The following is a 24,820-nucleotide window of genomic DNA, read 5'->3' as shown; positions in this document are numbered from 1 at the left end:
CTTTCTCTATATACTGATTACCACTCTAATTACTATAGTGAATTATTAATGATAATGAGACATTGCCTCTGATAAAGGTGCCAGAATTTCCTGTTGATGGCACTTGCACTAAAGACCAGGAGGGAGATTTACTCTGAGCTTTATTTTCATTACTTCCCTAGAAGCATTTTTAAAAATTGGATATTCTTTGACATCAGAACTAAAAGAAATTTTAGAATGAATGTTTAAACATAAAAGGTTAGGGTGTTTAAAATACAGAATTTTGTTGTTAGAATGTTAGGGTTGGCAAAGGACTGAGAAGTCTTTAATCTGAATTTCCAGCCCAGATAGAGATCCTCTCCTATGACATCTTTGACAACCTCTGGTCATTCAGTTCCTGTACAAGAGATGCTCAGTTCAGATGTGGGAGTGGGGTGGGGTCTTGGGTTCAGGGTCTGGAAAAGGCCAGGTACTTACCCAACCAGAAATGGAGGTCATACTGCAGGCTTCCATCCCTTCTTTTGACAGTGTTGAGGATTAAATAGGCATCACCAGTGAAGAAGTCCCCATACAGGTTCTTGGGTACTGGTACCAAATCAAACTGCTCCACCCTCCAGATCTGCAGGCCAGGCTCCTTCCCTGCCTTCAGGAACTCTGCATGTTCTACCACCATGCTGACAGGCTGGGGAAATAAAAGGAGGAAGAGCTGAGGAAGAAGTATCACAAAGGGATAAATTCAGCAAAAAGTCCTCGAGTTCCAGGACCAGAAACAGTTTCAAAGATAAAGTAGTCTCCCCACAGTGGAAAACTAAGATCTCAAACAGGACACAAAGAGAAATACTTTTTTTTTTTTTCCAGTCTGCACCAGTATCCTGAGAAAATGTGGGGTTTCTGCAACAGATTTCTAAAGCTAATACTGGGATGAGAACTGGGAGATGGGGACTCTGTCTCTGACTTTGTACAAGTGACTTCCTCTTTTTCGGGCCTTGGTTTCCTCATCAGTAAAATGAGGTTGGGCCAGCACCCTTTTTAGCTCTAACATTCTCTAATCTATGTTCTAATGATATTTTAGTTCAAAGATCCTATCCAGCTCAAACTTCATTTTTTTTGATTCACATTATTCTCTAGTTCACTCTCCCCTACATGGAGGGCTCTCAGAATCTTATATTCAGGTTTTTTTTGGGGGGGTTGGCTTCTCTCTAAATCCTTTATTTCCCATCCTTGATCCTTCACTGACTTTCCTAGTCCTCTTTTGATACAAAGTAACGCCTGTTTTCTTGAATCCTGAACTGTTAAGGGATCAAAGAGGCACAAAGGTAGAAAATTGAATTAAGTAGCGATTAACACACAGTGCCTTTAGCTAGGGGATCTCTCTTCCTTTCATTCTGGGGCTTCAAATTTACTTTCCTAAATATTTAAGAGATAGAAGAATTGTACTTCTCACCCCAACTCTATTCCTTAATTTTGATCAGAGCTTATAATCAATTGAGAGTTCCCTTCTTCCTTTTTGGTTGAGCTTTTCAAAAACAAAGAAACACATATTCTGAAATTTGACTCCAAATGCTTGGTGATATTTTAAAGAGCATCGGAGGAGAAGTGAAGAGACATACATATCTCTGCCACTAAGTAGCTGAGGACCTAGATAAATCACCTTACATTTCTGTGTGTTTCCTCATTGTAAAAGGAGGGAGTTAGAACAAGGTGAGTTTTTTTGTTTTAACATCTTCCATTCTATGCTTCCTTTTCCCTCTAAAGTTCTGCTGTCTGGGTTCTAACATCTTATATTCTCAGGGTCCTTCTAGCCTTAACAGTTTCTGTTTCTGAAGGTCCCTTTCAGCTCTAAAATCCGACTGCGAGGAACAGCTGCCTTTTCTCCATCATTTTCTCCAGAATCTAGGTATCCTGGATTGGTCAGTGCACATTTTTAAAGCATAGCCTTTCACAAACCCCACAAACTACGACTTAAAAGAGACCACCCAAACTGTGTTTGCTTCCGAACACAGCTTTGTCCCCTTCCCCCCACCATCTCCTTCACACACAACCAAAAGTAATCCCGAACTTTAAGCCCTACACGGCCACTCCCGGACCGACCCACCCACACCCCAGCAGCAAACAGCCTAATCCTGTTTGCAAACTCGGATGACAAATGTAGGCCAGTCGGAGATCAATCGAAATCGATCGCTGGCTCTGCTGGGGCGGGGTCCATCCCATCACTGGAGATACAGAAGGGAGAGAAAACTTTTCGCATGCACCCATTCACTCTGCCCCCAGGAAGAAAGAAGATTTCGGCAGGTGAGCAGTTGGTTATGCTGAAGAAGGCAGAAGAGCCCTTCCAGAAGGCGATGCTGTCGATTAGTAAATATCCCAGTTAAACAGCCAAAGGAAAGGAAAAGAGGGGTCCAGCTTGAAACCGCGACCGGAAATCATACTTACAAAGCAACAGAATAGTTTTTCCATTATAGACCTTAATTATGCCCCTTTTCCTAGCGTTGTATCTGAAAAAACTTATAATAGAGAGTTAAATGGGGTTGTTTAGGGCAGGAAGCTCACGGCCCCGGCCTCCCCCCTTCTCCCTCTGTCCCTGCCTCCCTCCCCCCGGGCGGCGCAGATCCATCCCCCCTGGCGGGCTGGGAAGAGCGGGGGACGCCGGCGCCAGGCACTCACCCCCGCGGACAGCGCCACGGCGGCTGTAAGCAGGGAGACCAGCGAACCCGGGGAGACGGCGGCATGCCCGCATCCTGCCCGCAACAGAAGGCAGCCCAAGGCCGCCAGCACCAGAAAGCCGCGGGCCATTTCGGTGCCCGGCTCCCGAGGAGAGGAGAAGGTGAGAAGACTAGGCTGGCTGTGTCCTCCTGCTAGCAGCAGCAGGGCCAGTATATAAGGTGGCCCTGGCCCGCCCAGCCACAGTGGGGACCCGCCCCAGCTCCCCACGTGAGTCCAAACCCAAAGCAGCTGCCACCTGGCTCTGAACCCAGGGCCCTCCTCAATCTAACCTCCCTGTGCCTGCCCTAAACTGGGACTACGGGCACGGAGAGACTGCAGTGCAATGTCGTTGGGAGGTGATGGGGGAAGATGGTCAAGCGGATCTATTCCAAGGGTCCTTCATTGAAAGAGACCAGGACGCATCACCCCATCCCTGGGATCCCAGAATTTAAAGATGAAAGGGGACCTTAGTGATCACTGAACGCAAACTGCTTGTTTTCCCCAGAAGGAAACAGTCCCAAAGAGGGAAAGTGGCTCGTCCAAGCTCCCACAGTAGGATATGGCAGTTTTATTTGAATTTAGGTCTTCTGACTCTAAATTCAATGCTCTTTCCACTTGAATGCTATCTCCATCTCTTATTTCCCACAGTCTCAAGCATAAACACAGTCCATATCTATGTAGCCCTTTGCTAGGTTATAATACACTTCACATCCATTGTATTCTCACAGCATGCCAGAGAAGGCAGTAAGGCAGGGGTTGTTTCCTCCATTTTGCAGACTCTGATAATAGTTCTATTGCCCACATTTCTATAGCACTCTAAAGCTGTTTTTACTTTTCTCACAACACTGGGAGAAACAGCACATAAATGGCATTGCTCATATTTTGCAGATGAGAAAACTGAGGGTCCATTAGGGGAAGTGATCTGTTCAAGAAGATCATTTGGTAATTGTAGAAACTGATCTTTTGAAGGGCTCTTTTCATTAGCAACTTCTAACAGTAATACTCTAAATTAATAGCTATTTACAATTTACAAAATGCTTTCATATGCCTTTGCTCCCACCAACAATTCTCTGAAGATGTGTATAGGGCAAGTTATTTGTAGTCAAAAAGCCAAGATATCATTCCCAGTCCAGCTACCATTACTATAGCAAACTATCTATATGATCTCAGCCAAGTTATTTAATGCCTCTAGAACTCATTTTCTTCCTCTGAAACATAGAGGGAAGAAGAGTAGGATTGACGATTGGACTGTGATAACATTGCCTAGAAAATAGAGTAAATTCTTAGTAAATATTTGACTGACATCAAAGCCATTTAAGACAACACTCTCAATATAGTGATACTGATGGTGACAATGTGGTACTGGGAAATAAAAATGACTTGCCCAAGATTACAGTTAATTAGCAACAGAGTTAGGATATGAACTCAATTGTTCTGAATGAACCAGGTCTTTGCACGGTAACACTACTTCAAGACAAGGGTTTTTTAAAAAAGGTTTTATCCCTCATGGACTTTGTTTATAGATTTCAGAGGATTTATGAATTTGGGTGGGAAAAACATCTTTATTTTTACTAACATCCAACTGAATTTTAGCATTTTCTTTAATTTCAAATGTAACCAACAAACTCTTATTCCAAGCAATTGTAATTTAGGTACTATAAGTATTGTGATACTTTCTTTAAAGGGTGAATTAATTGAAACTCAGAGAAGTCCAAAGACATACTCATGATTGCATAGCTATTAAGCACTATTAAAGGCAGGGTGTGAAATCAGTTCTCTCCTGACTTTTAAGCCCAGTGCTATTTCTATCCTTTCCCATAGCCATGTTTATTTTTTTTTAATTTAATCTTTTGATATGAATGTTTTCAGATGAAGAAATTAAAAGCATTTCTAGTCATAGGAAAAAATGCTCTAAATGTTTGTTGATCAGAGAAATGTAAATTCTCTGAGGTATCACTCACCTCTCAGATTGGCTAAAATGACAGGAAAAGGTAATGATGAATGTTGAAGGGGATGTGGGAAAACTGGGACACTAATACATTGTTGGTGGAATTGTAAACTACTTCAACCATTCTGGAGAGCATTTTCAAATTATGCCCAAAGGGCAATCAAACTATGCATACCTTTTGATCTAGCAGTGTTTCTACTAGGCCTATATCCATAGAGATCATTAAAAAAGAGAAAATGACCAACATGTGCAATAACATTTGTAGCAGAAAGGACTGCAAGGGTGGCAAGGAACTGGAAACTGAGTGGATGCCCACCAGCTAGAGAATGGCTGAATAAGTTATAGTATATGTAAGATGATCAGCAGGATGATTTCAGAGAGGTCTGGAGAGACTGACATGAACTGATACTGAGTGAAATGAGCAGGACCAGGAGATCATTGTACATGGCAACAACAAGATTATACCATGATCAATTCTGACAGACATGGTCTTTTCAACAGTGATGTAATTCAGACCAGTTCCAATGGTCTTATGATGAAGAAAGCCATTTGCACCCATAAAGAGAGCTATAGGGACTGAGTGTGGATCACAATATAGTATTTTCACTTTTTTTGTTGTTTGCTTGCATTGTGTTTTCTTTCTCCTTTTTTTCCTTTTTGATCTGATTTTTCTTGAGCAGCATAATAATTGTAGAAATATGTATAGAAGAATTGCACAGGTTTAATATATATATTGGGTTACTTGTCATCTAGGGCAGGGAAGGAAGAGAAGAGAGGAAAAACATTTTGGAACACAAGGTTTTGCAAGGATGAATGTTGAAGTATTTTTTTTTAATTTAGCCTTTTATATTTAATTTTAAATGTATTTAAATTTAATTTAAAATATATTTTAAATATTCGATACATTTATTGATGCCTTTTATATTTGTAACAGTTTTGGGAGAGGAGGAACACAGATTGAAAAAGAAAAATCCTTAAGTAAAGATTTTCTATACAGCATCCACATCTAGAGGGGCAGGTAGGTGTAATAAAGTCCCAGGCCTGCAGTCAGGAAAACCTATGTTCAAATCTAGACTTAAACTATTTACTAGCTGTGTGATCCTGGGCGAGTCACTTACCCTTATTGACCTTAGCTCCTAAATCTGTAAAATGAGCTGGAAAAGAAAATAGGAAATTATTCTGGTATTTTGTCAAGAAAACCTCCAATGGGATCCCCAACATTTGGACACAACTGAAATGACTCAACAATAACAACAACCACATCTTACAATATATACAACAATATATACATGTTCATGTAGCAACCCCTCCCAATATTTTCTCTTCTCTATACTTCCAATATATTGTTTCCCTGATTCTATTTATTTTCACTCTGCCATGAGTTTATATACATCCTCTCAAGTTTCTCTGAACTTTACACATTTGATTTAACAATTAAAGCATCACTGAAGAGAGCAGTTTTAGTTGAACGATCAGATTGAAAGTCAGATCGAAAAGATTGAGAAATTAGTATGAAATGAGAAAATAGATGCATGGGATATAAATTACTTTCATTTCCTGCTATATGTACCTATGATACATTCTTGTACCAATATTTGTTTTTCAGTCAATGGACACCCTCTTGGTTTCTGATTTTTTTCTAGTTCAATGAATGCCGCTTTAAATATCCCATTTCCTTTTTTACTCAAGTCATCTATCAAAATCTCTCCCTCTTAGCAAAGTTCCTTGCCAAATACTCTACTAAAAATTTTTATTTCGAGGTCAAGTAACCTGATTTCCTTCTCTTCAACTCTACACGCTAAGTTATTTTGACATTGCCTCCCCCTCTCCCAGACTCACTCTAGTTTATAGCTATACTTTTTTCCTCCTTTGCTCTAGTCTAGAAGCTCTAGAAGATGTGGTTCTTCTCCTTCCAAATTTCATTTCCTCAGCTTGTGCCACTGATCCTACCCACCACCACACTGGTCTTATCCGGAAGCGGCCTTCTCTTCTCTTTCTCTATTTTTTAAAAATCCTAATTCAATTAATTTCTTTTGTTTATGCATCACTATCATTTCTAAATCTTTCCTTTCCCCTCCTCTTTTTTCTTCCTAGAAACTCATTCCTTGTTTTTTTTAAAAAGGAAAAATAAATGTCAATTCTGTAAAAATCGACCAATTATGTGCAAGATTAGTCTCAGCTCTCCAAAGGAGAGTACTAATTTTCAATCTCTTTATCTACAGCATCTTTTTTAGTTGCTTTAAAATTTCATTCTTAAAAAACCTTTATACAATCTTATCTTTGCCATAAGCTAATTTCCTTTATCTATTTCCCCTTCCACAACCAAAGAATAGAAAAAGCAAATTATACCCCATGCATCTATTTTCTCACTTCACATTCATTTCTCACTTCTTTTGATCTGGCTTTCAATCTGACCATTCACCTAAAACTGCTCTCTTCGATGATCCCTTAATTGTAAAATCAAATGGTGTTTTTTTCAGCCGGGTTGCTTTCTTGACCTCTCCAAAGTGTTCAACACTATTGGCCAACTTGTTCTCCTAGACACCTTCTCTTCCCTGGATTTTTTAATCACACTTCTTTCTTGTTTCTCCTCATTCCTGTCTAGCATCTCCTTCTCAATATCCTTTATAGATCATCATTCTTATCCTATCTCTATGTGTGAATGTGCAATACTGGACTCTCTTTTTTCATTAGATAATCTCATCAATGACCTTAGCTTTAATTATCAATTCCATGCAGATGACATAACAGACTTGCCTACACAGGTCCAGTTTCTCCTAAATTACTCCTACAGCTTACTGGACATCTCTAAAAGAATGTGCCATAGGCATTTCAAGCTCACTATATCCAAAATAGAACTCATTGTCTCTCTGTCTCATCTTCAAAAAATAAAATATCTTTTCCCAATTTCACCATTTCATGGAGAGGACCACCATTCTTCCTTGACTTTACTCTCATCCTTGATATTCAAAAGGTTGTCACTCTTGTGAATTCTGCCTCAGCACTTTCTCTCACATTTATCCTCTTATGGCTATCACCAGACTTTTACCTCTTGTCTGAACTATTGTAATAACCACCTAATTAATCTTCTACCTACAGTATCGCTTTTCTCCAATCCCTCCTCCACACAGTTACCCAAGTGATATTCCTTTTTAAAATATATATTTTTCCAATAATATGAAAGAAAACAATTTCTAACTAATTTTTTTTATAACTTCTGAGTTCCAAATACTTTTTTCCCTTCATCCCTTGCCCCCTCCTTGAAAAGGCAAGCAATTTGATATAATTTATACATGTGCAGTCATGCAAAACATATTTCCATATCAGCAATATAGCAAATGAAAGCACAAACAACCAAAAAAAAACCATACACCCACACAATTAAATATATATATATATATATATATATATGTGTGTGTATATATATATATATATATATATATGCTTCAACCTATATTCACACTTCATCAGTTCTTTCTCTGGAGGTGGATAGCATGTTTCATCATGAGTTTTTTAGAATTGTCTTAGAACATTGTATTGCTGAAAATAGTTGTGATCCACAGTTGAACATTGTACAATGTTGTTATTACTGTGTACAGTTTTCTTCTGGTTCTGCTCACTCAAAATGATATTCCTAAAGCACACTCCTACTCTAGATGTTTGGGTGGCTCCCAATTGCCTCTGGGACAAAATGCAAACTTCTCTGTTTGGCTTCTAAAATGCTTTATAATCAGGCTCTTGACTATCTTTCCAGGCATGTAGCACATTACTTTCTTTCATATACCTTACATTTCAACCAGAATGGCTAGTTTGCTGTTGTCCACAAAAAACATTCCATTGCTGGACTTGATAAGACCTAGAATCCATTTCTTTCTCATCTTGACCTCATATAGCATCCTTAACTTCCTTCAAAACTCAGCTCAAGAACCACATTCTACAGTAAAATTATCCTTATTCCCTACTCCAATTTCAACTGGTGTACTTCCATCAGAAATCACTTTATATATAGTTTGAATTGGTGCATGTTGTTTTCTTATAAAAGAATGTTTCATGTTTGTTTTTTGTATTTAATATCAAGCTCAGTGTCTTAATAAATGCTTGTTAAATTTATGTATGTATGAATTCTGATATATATTGGATTTTTGTTTCTGACTTTGATTTCCCTAGGACAGAAACCCATTTTCTGGGTCAAAGAGTAATGAACGATAGTTTGCTCTCTTCTCTTGCATAATTCCAGACTGATATCTAGAATGCTAGGATTCAAGTGTCCTTTAGACTGTGCTATGTTGTCTATGTTGTCTTCTTTAAACACTGCACAGTAAATATTTGTGGATGAATCCAAACATTGGTTGATTTTGAAGGAATGTCCTTTTTTCTCTCTTTTTTAAAAAATCTTTTGCTTTTTCTTATTAATAAGGAATGACTTATTAGGAGGGAAGACAGGAGACAAAAGGATAGATTTGGAAATGATGATAATAGGAAAACAAAAAAGATTAAGAATAAAATTTTTAAAAGAAAAGAAAGGGAAAGAAGGGATGGGAAGGATCAAGGGCATGAACTCTTTAAATGGTGTTACAAATTTTGGGAGAAGGGTCATCTTTTTCAGAATGGAACAAAGGAGAAGAAAGAAAACAGGGTTGGCAGATGATATCAAAATGACTTGGAGTGCAAGGTTGAAGAAAAAAGAGAAATTAGGATGGAAGGGCCATACAATGATTATTTCCAAAGTATTCTTTACATTCTTAGAACTGACTCAACTCAATCAACCCCCTCCTCTTCCCTGGTTACTGAGAATTTCCTCACTAAACTGCTCTTTGGACTGTTTTGCACAGAGGATGGGGGAAAAGGGGGAAAAAAGATTACATATTTTATTTTTAGACCTTTAGCCTAAGAGTAACTGTGTTAGTGACAGTGAATTGGTTTGGGGTTTTTTTTTCCCCCTACTGGATCTGTGATTTCATTCGGATAAGGATCTCTCAAAGAGTTAACTCCCTTTACCAATACAGATTAGTACCTATTTCTGCAACTCTTGGGCTTGGAAGATAAAGCAATTTCAAGCCTCCTTTCACTTCAAGCTGAACCTGAGCCTAGGTTTTCCCAATTCTGAAATTCTACCTTTGACATTTCCTTGTTATATGATCTCGGGCAAATCTTTTAATTTTTTTGCTTCCTTGTGTAAAATGGGGATATTACCCACTCACTATGCCTATTACATAGGATTGTTATAGAAATTTAATGAGCTACCTGCCAGTAAAACGATGATTGCTTTGGTTAGCTGGACCTAAATTTCAATAATTATTGAACAGAAAGAACCCCCATCTAAGAGAGATGCCAAAAAAGTAAAGGTCAAAATAATTTAAGGAATTACTTTTGCTTTCCCAGGAAGTTGGACTCAGTTCTCTTCTCTGTAAAATTGGACATGAAATTGATTCCACTGCCCCCATCTCAGAGCTGTTTTGAGCAAAGTATTTTTATTAACCTTAAAGAGTTACAGTTATATTATTCTGTCTTCCCTGGGGAAAAGACTTCAGGGATAATATTATGTATTTATTATTACATTTTTGTAGTGGAAAGAACAGTGATGTCAGAAGCTTGAGAGTTCCAGGCTTGGTTATGCCATTCAGAGATCTTAGGAAAATATAGAAAAAGCTCAATGGAAAACCCAGGTTCAGATTCTGATTCTGCATAATCCTGAGCAAATCATTGGACCTCTCTAAAACAAAGCTTTCTCATCTAAAAAATTATGGAGCTTAATTGGATGATCTCTGGAGTTCAAGGAGCTCCCTGACAACAAAAGCTATTTGGTTTTATTTTTATAATCTCCAGTCCTTAACACATTGCCTAGCATGCAGACGGCACTTCAAAAATATTTATTGAATGAATGAAAATCTGTGATTATATGCTCTTTCGACCTCAATTCCCTTCTCTATAAAATTGGAGGTGAAAATGATCCCACTGCTTTCATCTCAGAGCTGTTTTAAGGAAAGCATTTTATTAACTTTAAAAAGTTACAGAAATGAGAGCCACTGATTGTTGTTATTGTTGAGTCAAAAGGCTTTATGGAAACACGAGCTGTGATAATTTGTATTATTGTTTCTGACATTGCCTTGCCAGAATTTTGCTAACAGGAAGCCTCTTCTGAAATGCTCAGCCAAGAGTTTCATATTTTCAATTCTTTACTTCCTCTCCACCTACTTGGGAACAAACTGACCCTGGAGCAAGAGAGAAGGAGAAGGAGGGGGTCACATTAGTCAATTAGGATCACCATGATCAGTAAACATTTGTACATTGCTTTCCTCATTCCCTTTCTCCATGCTCAGCCAGTCATCCAGCCTTCCATCTACCTTCCTACACACATACACACACACACACACATATACACACACACACACACACACACACACACACACACACACACACTCACTCTCAGCAAGCTCACCTCAGAGACTTCTTTCTAGTTCTAGAATTCTGGAGGGAGTGCGAAGGAGGGGTTGGTGGAAGTCAGCACCCTCAGAATGTTAGGGTAGAGGTGGGGAATGATTCCCTCCTAAACCAGACCACAGTCCCTTACATTTTATTTTATTTTTTAATAACTTTTTATTGACAGAACCCATGCCAGGGTAATTTTTTACAACATTATCCCTTGCACTCACTTCTGTTCCGATTTTTCCCCTCCCTCCCTCTACCCCCTCCCCAAGATGGCAAGCAGTCCTATACATGTTAAATAGGTTACAGTATATCCTAGATATAATATATATGTGCAGAACCAAACAGTTCTCTTGTTGCACAGGAAGAGTTGGATTCAGAAGGTAAAAATAACCTGGGAAGAAAAACAAAAATGCAAGCAGTTTACATTCATTTCCCAGTGTTCTTTCTTTGGGTGTAGCTGCTTCTGTCCATCCTTGATCAATTGAAACTGAATTAGTTCTCTTTATTGAAGAGATCCACTCCCATCAGAATACATCCTCAAACAGTATCGTTGTTGAGGTATATAATAATCTCCTGGTTCTGCTCATTTCACTCAGCATCAGTTCATGTAAGTCTCTCCAAGCCTCTCTGTATTCATCCTTCTGGTCATTCCTTACAGAACAATAATATTCCATAACATTCATATACCACAATTTACCCAGCCATTCTCCATTGATGGGCATCCTTTCATTTTCCAGCTTCTAGCCACTACAAACAGGGCTGCCACAAACATTTTGGCACATACAGGTCCTTTCCCCTTCTTTGGGGTATAAGCCCAGTAGTAGCACTGCTGGATCAAAGGGTATGCACAGTTTGATAGCTTTTTGACCATAGTTCCAGATTGCTCTCCAGAATGGCTGGATATGTTCACAATTCCACCAACAATGTATCAGTGTCCCTGTTTTCCCACATCCCCTCCAACATTCCACATTATCTTTCCCTGTCACTCTAGCCAATCTGACAGGTGTGTAATGGTATCTCAGAGTTGTCTTAATTTGCATTTCTCTGATTAATAATGATTTGGAGCATATTTTCATATGGCTATAAATAGTTTTAATTTCTTCATCTGAGAATTGTCTATTCATATCCTTTGACCACTTATCAATTGGAGAAGTTTTTTTTAACATTTTAAAGACGTATGCCAGATGAGATTTTAGCAGAGATCTATTTCCAGGCCAGACTTGTTTGGTTCAATGATTTTCCTTGGAAGCTCCTAGACTTGGCTAGTCTTCTTTTGCTGACTCAGATGTTTGGGACTTTCAGGCCCATCTCCTTACATTCTTGAATCAGGAAGGAGGCTTCTGGTACCTAAAACTGAACTGTTTTTCAAGTATCAGATGTAATAACATCAGTTATAGCCATCTACTTAGCAGACTCCAAGATCCTCCAGAGAAACCCAGTATCAATAGTGGGAAAGAAAATCTGTGTCTGTCCCTCTCTAGGGCCTCAGTTTCCCAATCTATAAAAGTAGGCAATTAGACTAGTTGCTCACTAAGCTAATTTTCAACTCTGAAGATCTATGACTCCATGAGATAAATAGCTTCACAGCTGGGCACCAAATAAAATCTGTATTATTAACAGAATTAACTCTAAACTGTGAATAGCTAGAGCCATAAAAAGCAGGGCTAAACACAGGTTTAGAGATCAACTAGCAATTTAATTAATCATTTTTAGAAGGAAGAATACACTTTGTAAACTGGAAGTTCTGGGCAGCAGACCTTCTGCTACAGGAAGGGTAGAAATTTTGTACACTAATCACATAAATGAAAAGGGAGGGGGAAGATGAATTACAATATAATCATTGACTATGATATACCTACTGGTGCAGGACAATATAGGTATTCTCCAGTCCTGTGAGAGCACTTTGTAAGTGACTGCTTCAAATCATAGGAGCTGTAACTGTGTGAAGGGCAAGAGCAGAATTCTGTGATAGGAACAGGTTCTATAATCTTTGACTCACTTCATTTAACATACCCAGGAGAGAGTCAAGAATTGATTGATCATTTCAAGCTGCATTGTAAGACTGACTCCCAAACCAGAAAAGGTAGCTCTGAGAAATCTAAATTATTAGAATATTGATTGCACATATGATATCATTTTTCTAATTATAAAAATCATAATAATTTTCCCACAGTGTGTAACTCTGTGCTTTTATGGAAATCAAGCTATATTACTCAAGAGTCAGAAAAGCAGGGGAATTCACTGGAATGATCATGATGTTTGGACCCAAGTACAATTTTCAATTTTGGTATTTACCCTCGTGAATGCATGTTACTTAACTGCCTGTGCCTCAATTATATCATGTATAAAATAGAGGTTCAACTTGAATGCCTTGAAAAGGCAGTCTTCCAGGGCTAATCTGTGAGCCTAAGTCTCTTGTAGTGATACTTACTAGCTATGTCAGTAAGATTAGAAAGTTCTGTAGAAATCATCTTTTGAGGTCCAGAGAGGAAGAATAAGTTGTTTCTACACAATGTCTGTACAGACTCTGGAGACAAGAGCTAATATTGTTACCTAATTGCCTATTTTGAAATATTGGGGGGTGGGAGGGAGAGATAGAATGGAAAGGATAGTTCTTTGCAAAGGCTGGCAAAAGACCACAGAAATGTGAGCAGCTATTCTAATTGGCTCATTATTCATAATCACGCAGAAACTTCCTGAAGGCATGCTTCTAAATAGGAAATGTTAGTCCAGTTTGTGAAGAAGCTTTGGTTGCTTCAGGATGAATTCACTTTTCAGGAAGCAGTAGAATGGTCTGAGGAAACGCTGAAAGATAGTCCTTTATTTGTGAAAGCCAGGTGAATGATTAACATCTCTGAGAACACTGGATTCTAAATTAAGAAAGTAATTTCAATGTGTGACAATCTCTAAGAATAATTACTGGTTAAATAATTATAGGCAGGGCCAAGATTACAGTGGAATTAAAATAAAAGGTGACAAAAGCAAGACCCATTGATTGAATTGCAGAGCCTTCACAAAGCCTTTCCTGATCTCTCCAGCTGGAAAGATCCTTCTTTCAGTGAACATCTTATAGCACTTTGCATTGTACTTAATTTTGTGTATGGGATAGTTATCTGTGTACATGCCATAGTAAGAGGCAACATTTATATAGCCCTTAATATGTGCCAAGCATTGTGCTAACTGCTTTACAATTATTTCATTTGATTCTCACAGTAACCCTCGGAGTTGAGTGCTATTATTATTTTCATTTTACAGATAAGGAAACTGAGGCAGATTTAAGTTTCTGAGGTTGAATTTGAACTCTGAGCTCTCTGATTCAAGGCTCATTCTCATGAAAGAAATTATTATTTCTCTCCTGTATTAATAACCAATTAACATGAGAGAGGGAGCCAGGTTTGTATGTTTGTTTTTCCTTTCTCTTTCTTTATTCAAAGCCCAGAATTTCATGGGCACTTCTGGTCTTGCCCAAAGAATTCACCCTGCCCAGATGATCTTATCTAGGTAGAATTCTTACCCCCCCCTAACATTGTTTACTGTTCATTAACTGAGTGGAAGATAGACCCATGTGTATAGATTGTCCCAGAAGAGTGGTTTGGCTTAAGATGAAAAAAGTCTGTCCAAGACTGACATGGCCAAAGTCCTGTCTCCAGCTCTTATTAGAACAGACCCATCTCTCATTATAATATTCATTCCCTTATTAAGTTAACCAATCAAAGTTTATTTCTGTCTGTTAGGAACACTCACTTTTCCAAGGGCATATAAGCATTGAATGCTTCCATGAGTGATTTTGGTTTAGGAGAGAAAGCAAAATGTCTATCATTTTATTAATCATCTACTAGCCATAATTAATTGATTATAAATTACCTAGAAATTGTTTCATTCCTCACACCACTGCAGCCATAATCTCCCAATTTATAAACTCTTGAGAGCAGGGGCTGCATCATAATCCTTCCTAAAGAAAGCTTTTTCCAATTCTATTGTTTTCTTTCTGTTATTTCCTATTTTTTCTGTATGTTGCTTACTTGTATATATTTGTTTGCATATTGTCTCCCTCATTAAATTATAAACTCCTTTAGGGCAGAAACTGTCTTTTGTATCTTTTTGTAACCCCAATGCTTAACACCTTGTTTGATACATAGTAGATGTGTCATCAAAGTTTATTGATTAATTAATTGGTTGGTCACATATAAGTATTTCCAATGCTTAGCTATTCAATACATCAAGGATTTGTTAAACATTTACCAAGTCAAAGCGCCTTGCTTTATGGTGTTTTTGTTATTGTTGCTTATTTGAATTGAGCAGATTGGGGGGCCCTTTAAATTCAGTTATTCTTTCCACTACATGTTCCCATGTTCCTATCCCTAACAGCCAAGATCATGCAATCTCAGAGTTGGAATGGAAGATGGATAAGCATTTATTATGTACCTAATGCATTCCAACCATTTTGAAAGGCATTGTAAAGAGCAGTGAGACAGCCAGTCCTACCTTTAAGGAGTTTACCAGAGGGAAACAGGGCAGAGACAACATTTTTGAAGATAAGTAAGACAAATTCAACCGGTACCTAAACAAGAATCCCTTCTATGTCATTCTCAACAAGTGGTCATTCAACTACTGTTGAAAGACTGCCAGAGATGGAAAACTCACTACTTTGTTTGGCAACCTTAATTGTTAGGAAACTTTATTATGCTTCCATTTCTCAAAGGACCTCTGATCCCCAGAGAGCTGGTGCTCATCCAGTGCGTCTTTTCATTCTACGCAATCCTCAATTCTAATCTTAGTTCTATAAACCCTCCAAATCACCCAGTATGGTGGGGGCCTTCCCTCTATTGAGCAGAAATCTGTCTCCTTGTGACTCCTAGCTGTGCCCTATTTCTTGGCTGCTTTGGGGGTCGGGACCATTGCACCCTGTCCTCAGGGATCAGTCATTTCCCTTTCTACTTCTCATTACTAATCCAGACCCTGGAGAAGAAAGAGTCAGGCTAAGGACAGAAAAGGATGAAAGGTGAATGGAGGGAATAGGTTTGGGACCAAGAAGAGCTGGTAATTTCCTAGCTCCAGGGCCATAATCCACAAACATTTCCAAATAAGTGCTCTGGAAGGAGAGATCCTGATTCTCTCCAAGCAGGGCCCAGCATGGGCGTCGACCTTAGCTGAGCCAATACCGGAGAACTATTTGGACTCAAAAGGAAAGTTTGGCTCGTCTCCCAACCCAAAGCACAGGCTTTACTGTTACATTTGAGACAAAACAAAACAAAACAAATACAGTACTTCAATCGGGCCACCCCCTCATCCCCTAGTCACACCCTCCCCTCCTCACCCCTAAGGTTCCAGATCACCATCTGAACTAGTCAAATAGCTCGCTTTCTGACCTTTCCCCTAACTAGTTCTGGGAAGAGGCATTTGCCCATTTGAAAACTTCTTCATTTTATGGCTCTGTGAGCGGAGGCTAGTTACCAAAAATGGCCAGCAGAGGGAGGAGTAGGCAAAGTGAAGAGAAAAAATAACGACTTATTTTTAAAGAGAGAAAGTTGTTCAAGGCCCTGCTTAGAAATGATGGTTGTTAATCAATTCTTATGGACATGGCTCTCTTCAATAAGGAATTGATTCAGACCTTGCATTTTTGTTTTCCTTCTCAGGTTTTGTTTTCTTCTTTCTTTCTACATCCAATTTTTCTTGTGCAGCAAGATAATTGTAAGGATATGTATACATGTATTGGATTTAACATATATTTTAACATGTATTGGAATACCTGCCATTTAGGGAAGGGTGGTGGGGAGAAAGAGGAGAAAATTTGGAACAGAAGGTTAGCAAGGATCAGCGTTGAAAAATTACCCATGCATATGTTTTGTAAATAAAAAGGTATAATAAAAAATAAAAGAAAAAAATGATGGTTGTTGTCTGCTTCTCACCCATCTTCTCACCTGTATACTCCATGTACATACAGTAAGAACTATACATACATATAAACACATATAGATGTACATATGTTAGTAAGATGTGAAAAGGAGTGTATGGGGAGCTTTGGGAAGATTGAAGAACCCAAGTGGGAAAAAACTAAATATTTAAAAGAAAGATCATAGAATTTATATTTTTGATCTGGAAGGGACATTAGGTCACAGAATGATGTATACAAAACATGGAAAAAATGGAAACTATCTTAAAATACACATTTTAAAACATGAAAACCTAGCTCTGAGGAGACCCTAGAGAACATATAATGTAAGGTTCTATTTTATAGCTAAGGAAGCTGAGGGCCAGAGAAGGCAAATAGCTTACCTAAGGCCGCAGGATTTGAATCCTGCCTTCTGGTCCAGCATTCCTTCCTTCTCTCAGGAAACCTATTTTGGGTCTCCAAATTACTACTGCACTTATCCCAGCAATTACTTTACATATGTTTGAATATTTTCTCACATGATTCTATTTTCTTTTTGAGGTCAGAACCTGACTTTTATCTTTATGTCTTTATCTTTTTTTGTCTTTATATTGACTAATGTTTGTTGAAAAAATAATTGAATTCTCAGGAACTTGTATCTGGCTTACATTTTGTGACTAGAAGAAGCAGAAGTTATAAAAATGCTGCTTCTGCTCAAATGTCAGAAAAAACTTAGTCATAGGAAGAAATAAATGGTAAGCTTATTGACAAGGAACAGGAGAAAAAAAAGCTCATAACAAAGGACTCAGCAGCTTAGACTGGGTTCCAGAAATGGTTTTCCTCATAGGATGAGACTCCACCCCAGTGGAGTTGGTGCAGCTGGATTTGTTGCTGGAGAAGGACAAGGCTGGCATGCTGGAAAGGGAGCCAGTTTGGGGATTTCTTTTATGTATGGGGCAGTATTGAAAGCAGCTGAGGTCTCTTCTGCCTCTGAAATACTGTGATTTGGGGCTTCTGTGGTGGCCTGGGATACCTTAGCTAAGGGGCTACAAGCGTGAGCTAACATGTAGTATGACAAATCATAACCATTCTTTTGTAGGTCAAATTTCCCATAACCTCATGCAGAATACCATCGTGATCTCAAGTCCATGTGACAAGCTATGAATACTGGTATAATGCAAGGAGGAGTCCGGGTCTGAGCACTCTTTATACTGGGAGAGAGACTGGGGGTGGCTTGTTTCAGGTGGGTTAAATTACAGCAACCCCTTGACCACCATTTCCCTTCAGACCCTGATGGAGACAGCTCAAGATCCTGAGCCCACAAGCAATTCTTCCAACTCAGTGTCCACAGTCTTCATGCTAGGAAACAAGTCCAATAGAATTACAACCCACCGACTGATCCTATAGATTCCACAGCCATATCCATTAAAAATCTATAAAAGAGAGTTCTTGTCACAAATCCTCGGCCTTGTCAAATCGTTCAGCATCAGAAACTGATATGATTTGATTAGTGGAAATGGCATTAAAAGAGGCATTGCCATCTGCTTTGCTGCTGTATACCCTAAACACCACAGAAATCTCTTTATGTGACTTACAGCTAGAAACCTTCCATATGTGCTGTCCTCTTCATTCGAATGGGAGCTCCTTCAAAGATGGAAATACATTTAAAAAGATTGCACATATTTAACTTATATCAGACTGCTTGCTCTCTTATGGAGGGGGGAGGTAAGGCAGGGAGGGAGAAAAATTTAGAACATAAGGTTTTATAAAAATGAATCTTGAAAACTAACTGTATACATATTTGGGAAAATAAAATATTAAGAATTGGGAGGGGGGGAGAATGGGAGCTCCTTGAGAGTAGATTCTCTTTCTCCAAATGCTTAGCATAGCACTTTGTACACATTAAGTGCTTAATAAATGATTAATTCATTCACTCATGTAAGTGGGGGAGGAATGTTTTATAGAGAAATATGGTATACATATGGTTGGTTGAATGGTATAGAACTTAAATAGTATTGCTATGACAAAAAAAAATAAATAAATGAAATATCTGATGGTAGAACAGGATGAAGCAGGAGCCCAAGTTAACTTAGATCTAACAAATGGGTAGGGAAACTGAGTTGGGGTTAATCATAATAACTAAATAACTGACTCGTGTGTGTGTGTCTGTGTGTGTGTGTGTGTGTGTGTGTGTGTGTGTGTGTGTGTGTAGTGCTGAAAAAAAGCTCTTAAGCAAAAAACTCAACTCTATTTGCTTCGATTTCCTCATCCATAAAAATGAGCAGGAGAAGGAACTAGCAAACCATTCCAGTATCTCCACCAAGAAAATTCCCTAAAGAGGTCATGATCAGTTAGACATGACTGAAACAACTAAACAACAACAATTCAAGTAAAGCCATTTCATATCTAGATAAGTGTCTGGTTTTCCCATGTAAATGCTATGGTTTTATGAACTACCACTTTATGGAAGTCAGGAGCATTGGTTTTTTTTTTAAGGGCTCTTTTACTGGTGACCTGTGAAGCTTTGAAGCTCAATTTCCTCATGTCTAAAATAAGAATAGAGGCGATGCCCTCTAGGTCCTCCTACTTCCAACCTTTTTTGTACTACTAATCTTGGGTTCAAGCTTTGCTAGCTGGAAGTAAATTCCTGAGCACCTAATCACAGTTTTCTGTGCAAAATAGGAAGATATTAATTGTGCTGCCAACCTCAAAATGCTAGGAGAAAAACATTTTATAAATCTTAAAACCATTGGAAAGATGTGGACTTGTACTATTCCACTGTAATGCAGAAACGCAACCATTTTTATACCACAGACCCCTTTGGCAGTACATGGGCCCCTTCTCAGCATAATGTTTTTAAATGCATAAAATAAAAAGGATAGGATTATTTAAAAAAAAAAAAAGATCAATTCTATTCAAATGGGACTATCAAAATATGGGGTAGCTAGGTGGTTCGATGGATAGAGTACCAGACCTGAAGTCAGAAAGACTCATCTTTCTGAGTTCTAATTTAGCCTCAGATACTTTCAAGATCACTGTGTGATCTTGAACAAGTCACTTAATCCTGTCTGCCTCAGTTTCCTCATCTGTCAAAGGAGCTGGAAAAGGAAATGGCCAATCACTCCAGTATTTTTGCCAAGAAAACAACAAATGAGGTCACAAAGAGTTGGACATGACTGAAATGATTAAACAAATCAAAATATGTTTAAAAGCAAGTTCATAGGTTCCATGTTAAGAACTCCTCTCACAAAGGTTTTTTTCAATTCTGATATTTTTTGTTCTAAAATCTGGACCTCTATAAGTCTAAGTTCCATATTCTATGTTCTATAATATGGAGGCAGCTCTTTCATTCCCCTGCTATGTCTCTGCCTTTTCTACCTAATGATTTTTATAATTCTTTGCAATTTAGTGTTTATTGGGACAGCTTTAACTATCAGGTTTCTTTGTTTGCATTCTTGCTTTTCTTCCCGGGTTATTTCTACCTTCTGAATCCAATTCTCCCTGTGCAACAAGAGAACTGTTCAATTCTGCACACATATATTGCATCTAGGATATACTGCAACATATTTAACATATAAAGGACTGCTTGCCATCTGGGGGAGGGGGGGGAGGGAGGGAAGGGAAAAATCGGAACAGAAGTGAGTGCAAGGGATAATGCTGTAAAAAATTACCCTGGCATGGGTTCTGTCAATAAAAAGTTATTAAATAAAAAAAGAAAAGAAAAGAAAACTATCAAGTTTCCTGTTAAATTAATTTTCCTGTGCTAATGTAGCTATAGAGCAGGGCTTTTAAACCTTTTTTTGTGTTGTAGACTACTTTGACAGCCTGGTGAAATTTATAGACTCCTTTTCACAATAATAGTGTGCTTTAAAAAAAAAAAACATAATTTGTAGGAAATGTCATATTTCAGGTTAGAGGTTAGCAAAAATGAAAATGTAGTAGGTCAAAGACCTCCTGAATGCTACCTGTAAACTTCAAAACCTGTCATAAATAATAGGACTGTAAACTGCTATGATTCAAATGAGAATCAGCCTCCAAAGTAGTCCTATTGGGAGACTACATTCTTCTTCCAACAAATCTGGCATTGGTTAGAATTTCAGAGGACCTCAGAGTTCAACCTCTTCATTTCACAAATGGAGAAACTGAGGCCTAGAAAGTTTGTGACTTATAGTGGTAATAAATAGGAAAACTGGGATTTGTACCTTCTTTGACTCCAAATCCAGAGCTTTTTCTACTATACTTCATAGTCTTTCCCACTACTGCATTTTTGAAAATTCTCTCTGGAAATAGGCCCTAATGGCTGGGCATACCTGTTACATGGTGACTAGAGTTGAGAAGGTCTGAATTTGTGACCAAGTTCTAGCACTAACTAGCTATGTAACCACAGGTGGCAGGAGGAGGTTTTTCCTCCCCACCCAGCAGAATTCCCCTTTACTCATCCAAGCAATGAGGTCCCCAGTACCCACTTCCTCTGCTATTGCTTAATTTCTTTCTAAGCAGAGAGAAGGAGTAGTATGACAAGAAGGAGCAGCCTTCATGGGGGATGTCCCAGCCCGGTGACTTCTATTCCTCATTTCTTTCAAAGGACATGCTCACAGCCCGCCCATACTCACATACTGAGAAATATTGTGCTGTTAGCTGCCATATCTCTTCACTGTCCTAGTAATGAGTTTATCAACTCAATCCTATAAATAACCAACTGACTTGAGTTCTTAAATAGATGTGACAGGCTTACAATTCCATGGCATTAGGCAGAGCTGGGCAAGGGAGGATCATGGAAAAGACCGTGACAGCAAGGGAACGTGGAGCATGATGGGTTCAGGAAAAGGTTTTCCTCAGGAAGAAGCAATTTTTAAAACCTTAAACAGGAAGTTTATTTTCCATGCCCAGATTCTTTTTTTTTTCCTTGAATAATGAAAAAAGGCAGTAGAGAAAATTCTAAACTAGACATCAAATCTGTATTTCAGTCAAAGCTCTGCCAACTGACTAGCTGTGGAAACTTAGGGAAATTATTTAACTAAGGTTTGGTTTCCTTGCCTTTATTATGAGGAGGATTTGGCCCCTGGTATTCTCTAAGATCTCTTTCAATATGACATTCTATGATCCTATAATTCTGAATGTTGCAAAAGAACCATCCACAAATTAAGATTTATCTTTAAAATTATTTCCCTGGGCTACACTGTACAGATTTTGCCAGTAAAGAGTAAAACAAACCTTGTGTTTGGCCCCTCTCAGACAGGAGGTGCTGGAAAAAAATGCTAAACTAGGGCATTGAGCAGTGACTGGAGGAAGGTTGATGTGGAAGTGCAATATCCATTTTTAGGAAGAGTAAAAGTCTGCAGAAGAGAGGAATGCTGGGAGATGGATATGTGAGCCAGGACATCAACATTGAAAGCTTGAGACCAAAGCATACGGTAAGGCAACACAGGATGAAAAAACAGTTAAAGAACTATGCCCCTCCAACTCAATTCAACAAACATTTCTAGGATATATAAGACAGAAAGTGTCCCAATAAACATCTATCAACACAGTATTAATTCTCTTCCACAGGCGCAAGATTAAAAAACTGAAGATAGGGGACCAGAGAGTCTAGGACAAAGACACTGGACCCAGAAGACTTGAGCTGTGCTCCCGGTTTTTACCACTAACCAAATGTGTGATCTTGACCACACATTCATCCTTATAGGATTCAGTTTCTTTATCTTTTACAATGAAGGGACTGCTAGGATCCTTTCAGCTCTCATATTTTATGTTCTGAGGTCCCTTTCAGTTCTAATATTTTTATATTCTAGCTCTGAAATTCTATGCTCTAAGTTCTCTTCCAGTTTTAATATTGTAACATTCTATGTTTTAAAGTCTCTCCCAATTCTAAGATGTTATGATTCTAAAATCCTAATTAATGAGTGCTTATCATACATTTCCACCATACAATCATGCCTGCTTCAGTTCCTCATTATAAAACAAGCTACAGAAAGAAATGGCAAATGGAGTGACCTAAATGAGGTCTACAAAGAGTCAGAAACAGATGAATGACAACTATTCATTTCATCACTGTGCTGTGCACTGCAGGGACCAGAGGAGAAGACATAATATTTGCTTCAACTTGAACTTCACCTGGAAAAGGATGTTGGATATGGAAAGTACTAGATGTTCAATAAATGTTGAATTATAAAGTTTTAAATGGTATTTACATAACCTTTTAATATGACATATGCCCTGAAGGAAGGGACTAGAGAGAAGGAGAGAATTTGGAACTCAAAATCTTTAAAAATAAATGTTGAAATTAAATATAAACCAAAAGAAAAAATGTTACAAGCCTTGAAACAATTGCTCTGGTTGATAGTTTGTCATGGATTATTATTATAGTTTATGCTTTGAAAGCAAGAAGGGACCTAAGAGATCAATTAGTCTAAAAGTTCTTAGCCCAAGGTCCACAGGGGAACCTCCTCCTCCTCATTTATAGATATTAGTGAGTCTACGAACTTGGATGGAAGAAAAAATTCCATTTGTATTCCTAACTGAAAAATAGCATTTCTTTCTTTAAATTTATTTGAAGATTATTTATTATTCAAAATTATTTAAAAGCTTTATTCTGAGCACCATTATGTCCAAAGGAGTGTTATCAGATCTGGAATCCATGACATATATGGACTAGCTGAAGGAAGTATTTTGGCCAAGAAGAGAAAAGGCCAGGCATAGGAAGGAAATTGTCATCAAATATTTGACATCCTATCATGTAGGAGAGAAACTTAATCTGTGTGGTACCAAAGGACAGAATAAGGAGGGCTAGGCTAAAATTGCAGAGAATTTTTTAACTTAAGAAATGTTCTAAAAATGAAACTGACAAAAAGAGGAATGACTTGCCTCAAAAGAGAATACATGTGAAGTGCTTTGCAGAACCTTAAAGCACTAAATGAAAGCTATTATTTTAAAAATAATTAATTGTTATTAGCAACAACAATAATTACCCCATTCTTAGAAGTTTTCAAGGAAAGCCTGAATGGCCACTTATTATAGATATTTTAGAAAGGTTTTCTGATCAAGTTCGGGTTAGATTTGGGTGCACTGGATAGACTACCAGACTTGAGGTTAAGAATACTTGTCAAATTCTGTGAATTCAAATATGGTTTCAGACACTTCCTAGTTGTGTCACTTTGGTCAAATCATTTAACCCTTTTTGCTTCAGTTTTCTCATCTATAAAATGAACTGGAGAAGGAAATGGCAAACCCACTCCAGTATCTTAGCCAAGAAAACCCCAAATGGGGTCACAAAGAATCAGACATGACTTGGGGGGGGGGAAGGGGGGAAGAAGACTGAACAACTGAAAGGGTTAGATTCAGTGGTATGCTGGTAAATATTTAGCAACTGACTTGCCTCTCCCCTTCCAAAAAATATTCCTGACACACTTTTAAGTTGAATCTGCATTATTAACATTTTCTCCATTGCATTCCTAAGTCTAGACAATCAACCAAAAAAGTAATCAAGTCCTGATTTGTAGAGCTTGTTGATTGTGGAGGTATAAATGCTTACAATGAAATTTTAACAATGGCTCTAGTTACAGCTGTTTCCAGCACACCCTGGTTGGACTAGAAGGCCTTTGAGATTTCATGATTATATGTCCAGTGCCTGGGCAACCATCTGTTACCAGAAAGTCCTTTAGTACTTCCTCTGGTTAACTAATTGCCTCCATGCTCCATTGAGCACCAGCTGTCTAGAGGAGTTAGTATTTTTTCCGGTCAGCTCATCATTTAAAGAGATGGAGTGTGAGTCCTGTGCCATTCCTGGGAACCATTCCCTTCCAAATTCAATTCAGCAAACATTAATTAATTGCTTCCCAGAAGGAATCATAGAAATCATCTAGTTATAGAATCCAAGGCTGTTAGATTAG

General features: G+C 38.2%; 1 protein-coding gene across 3 annotated transcripts in view; it reads right to left on the bottom strand.

The window, feature by feature from the left end:
• GSN (gelsolin) overlaps positions 1-24,820 on the bottom strand; it is a 73,868-nt gene that overhangs the window by 28,064 nt on the left and 20,984 nt on the right. The window contains exons 1-2 of one of the 3 annotated variants that reach the window (XM_051979549.1): positions 2,644-2,834; positions 457-661 (exon numbers count right to left, since the gene is read on the bottom strand). In XM_051979549.1, the coding sequence (XP_051835509.1) occupies positions 457-661; positions 2,644-2,772 (334 nt within the window). In that variant the 5' untranslated portion in view covers positions 2,773-2,834. Of the gene's footprint in view, positions 1-456; positions 662-2,412; positions 2,452-2,643; positions 2,835-24,820 lie in introns of those variants that run through there. The other 2 variants (XM_051979550.1, XM_051979552.1) reach the window with 2 other exon arrangements.

This window comes from Antechinus flavipes, chromosome 2 (genome assembly GCF_016432865.1).
Source record: "Antechinus flavipes isolate AdamAnt ecotype Samford, QLD, Australia chromosome 2, AdamAnt_v2, whole genome shotgun sequence".
Classification (NCBI taxonomy): domain Eukaryota; kingdom Metazoa; phylum Chordata; class Mammalia; order Dasyuromorphia; family Dasyuridae; genus Antechinus; species Antechinus flavipes.
This window is presented reverse-complemented; position numbering and strand designations above follow the sequence as displayed.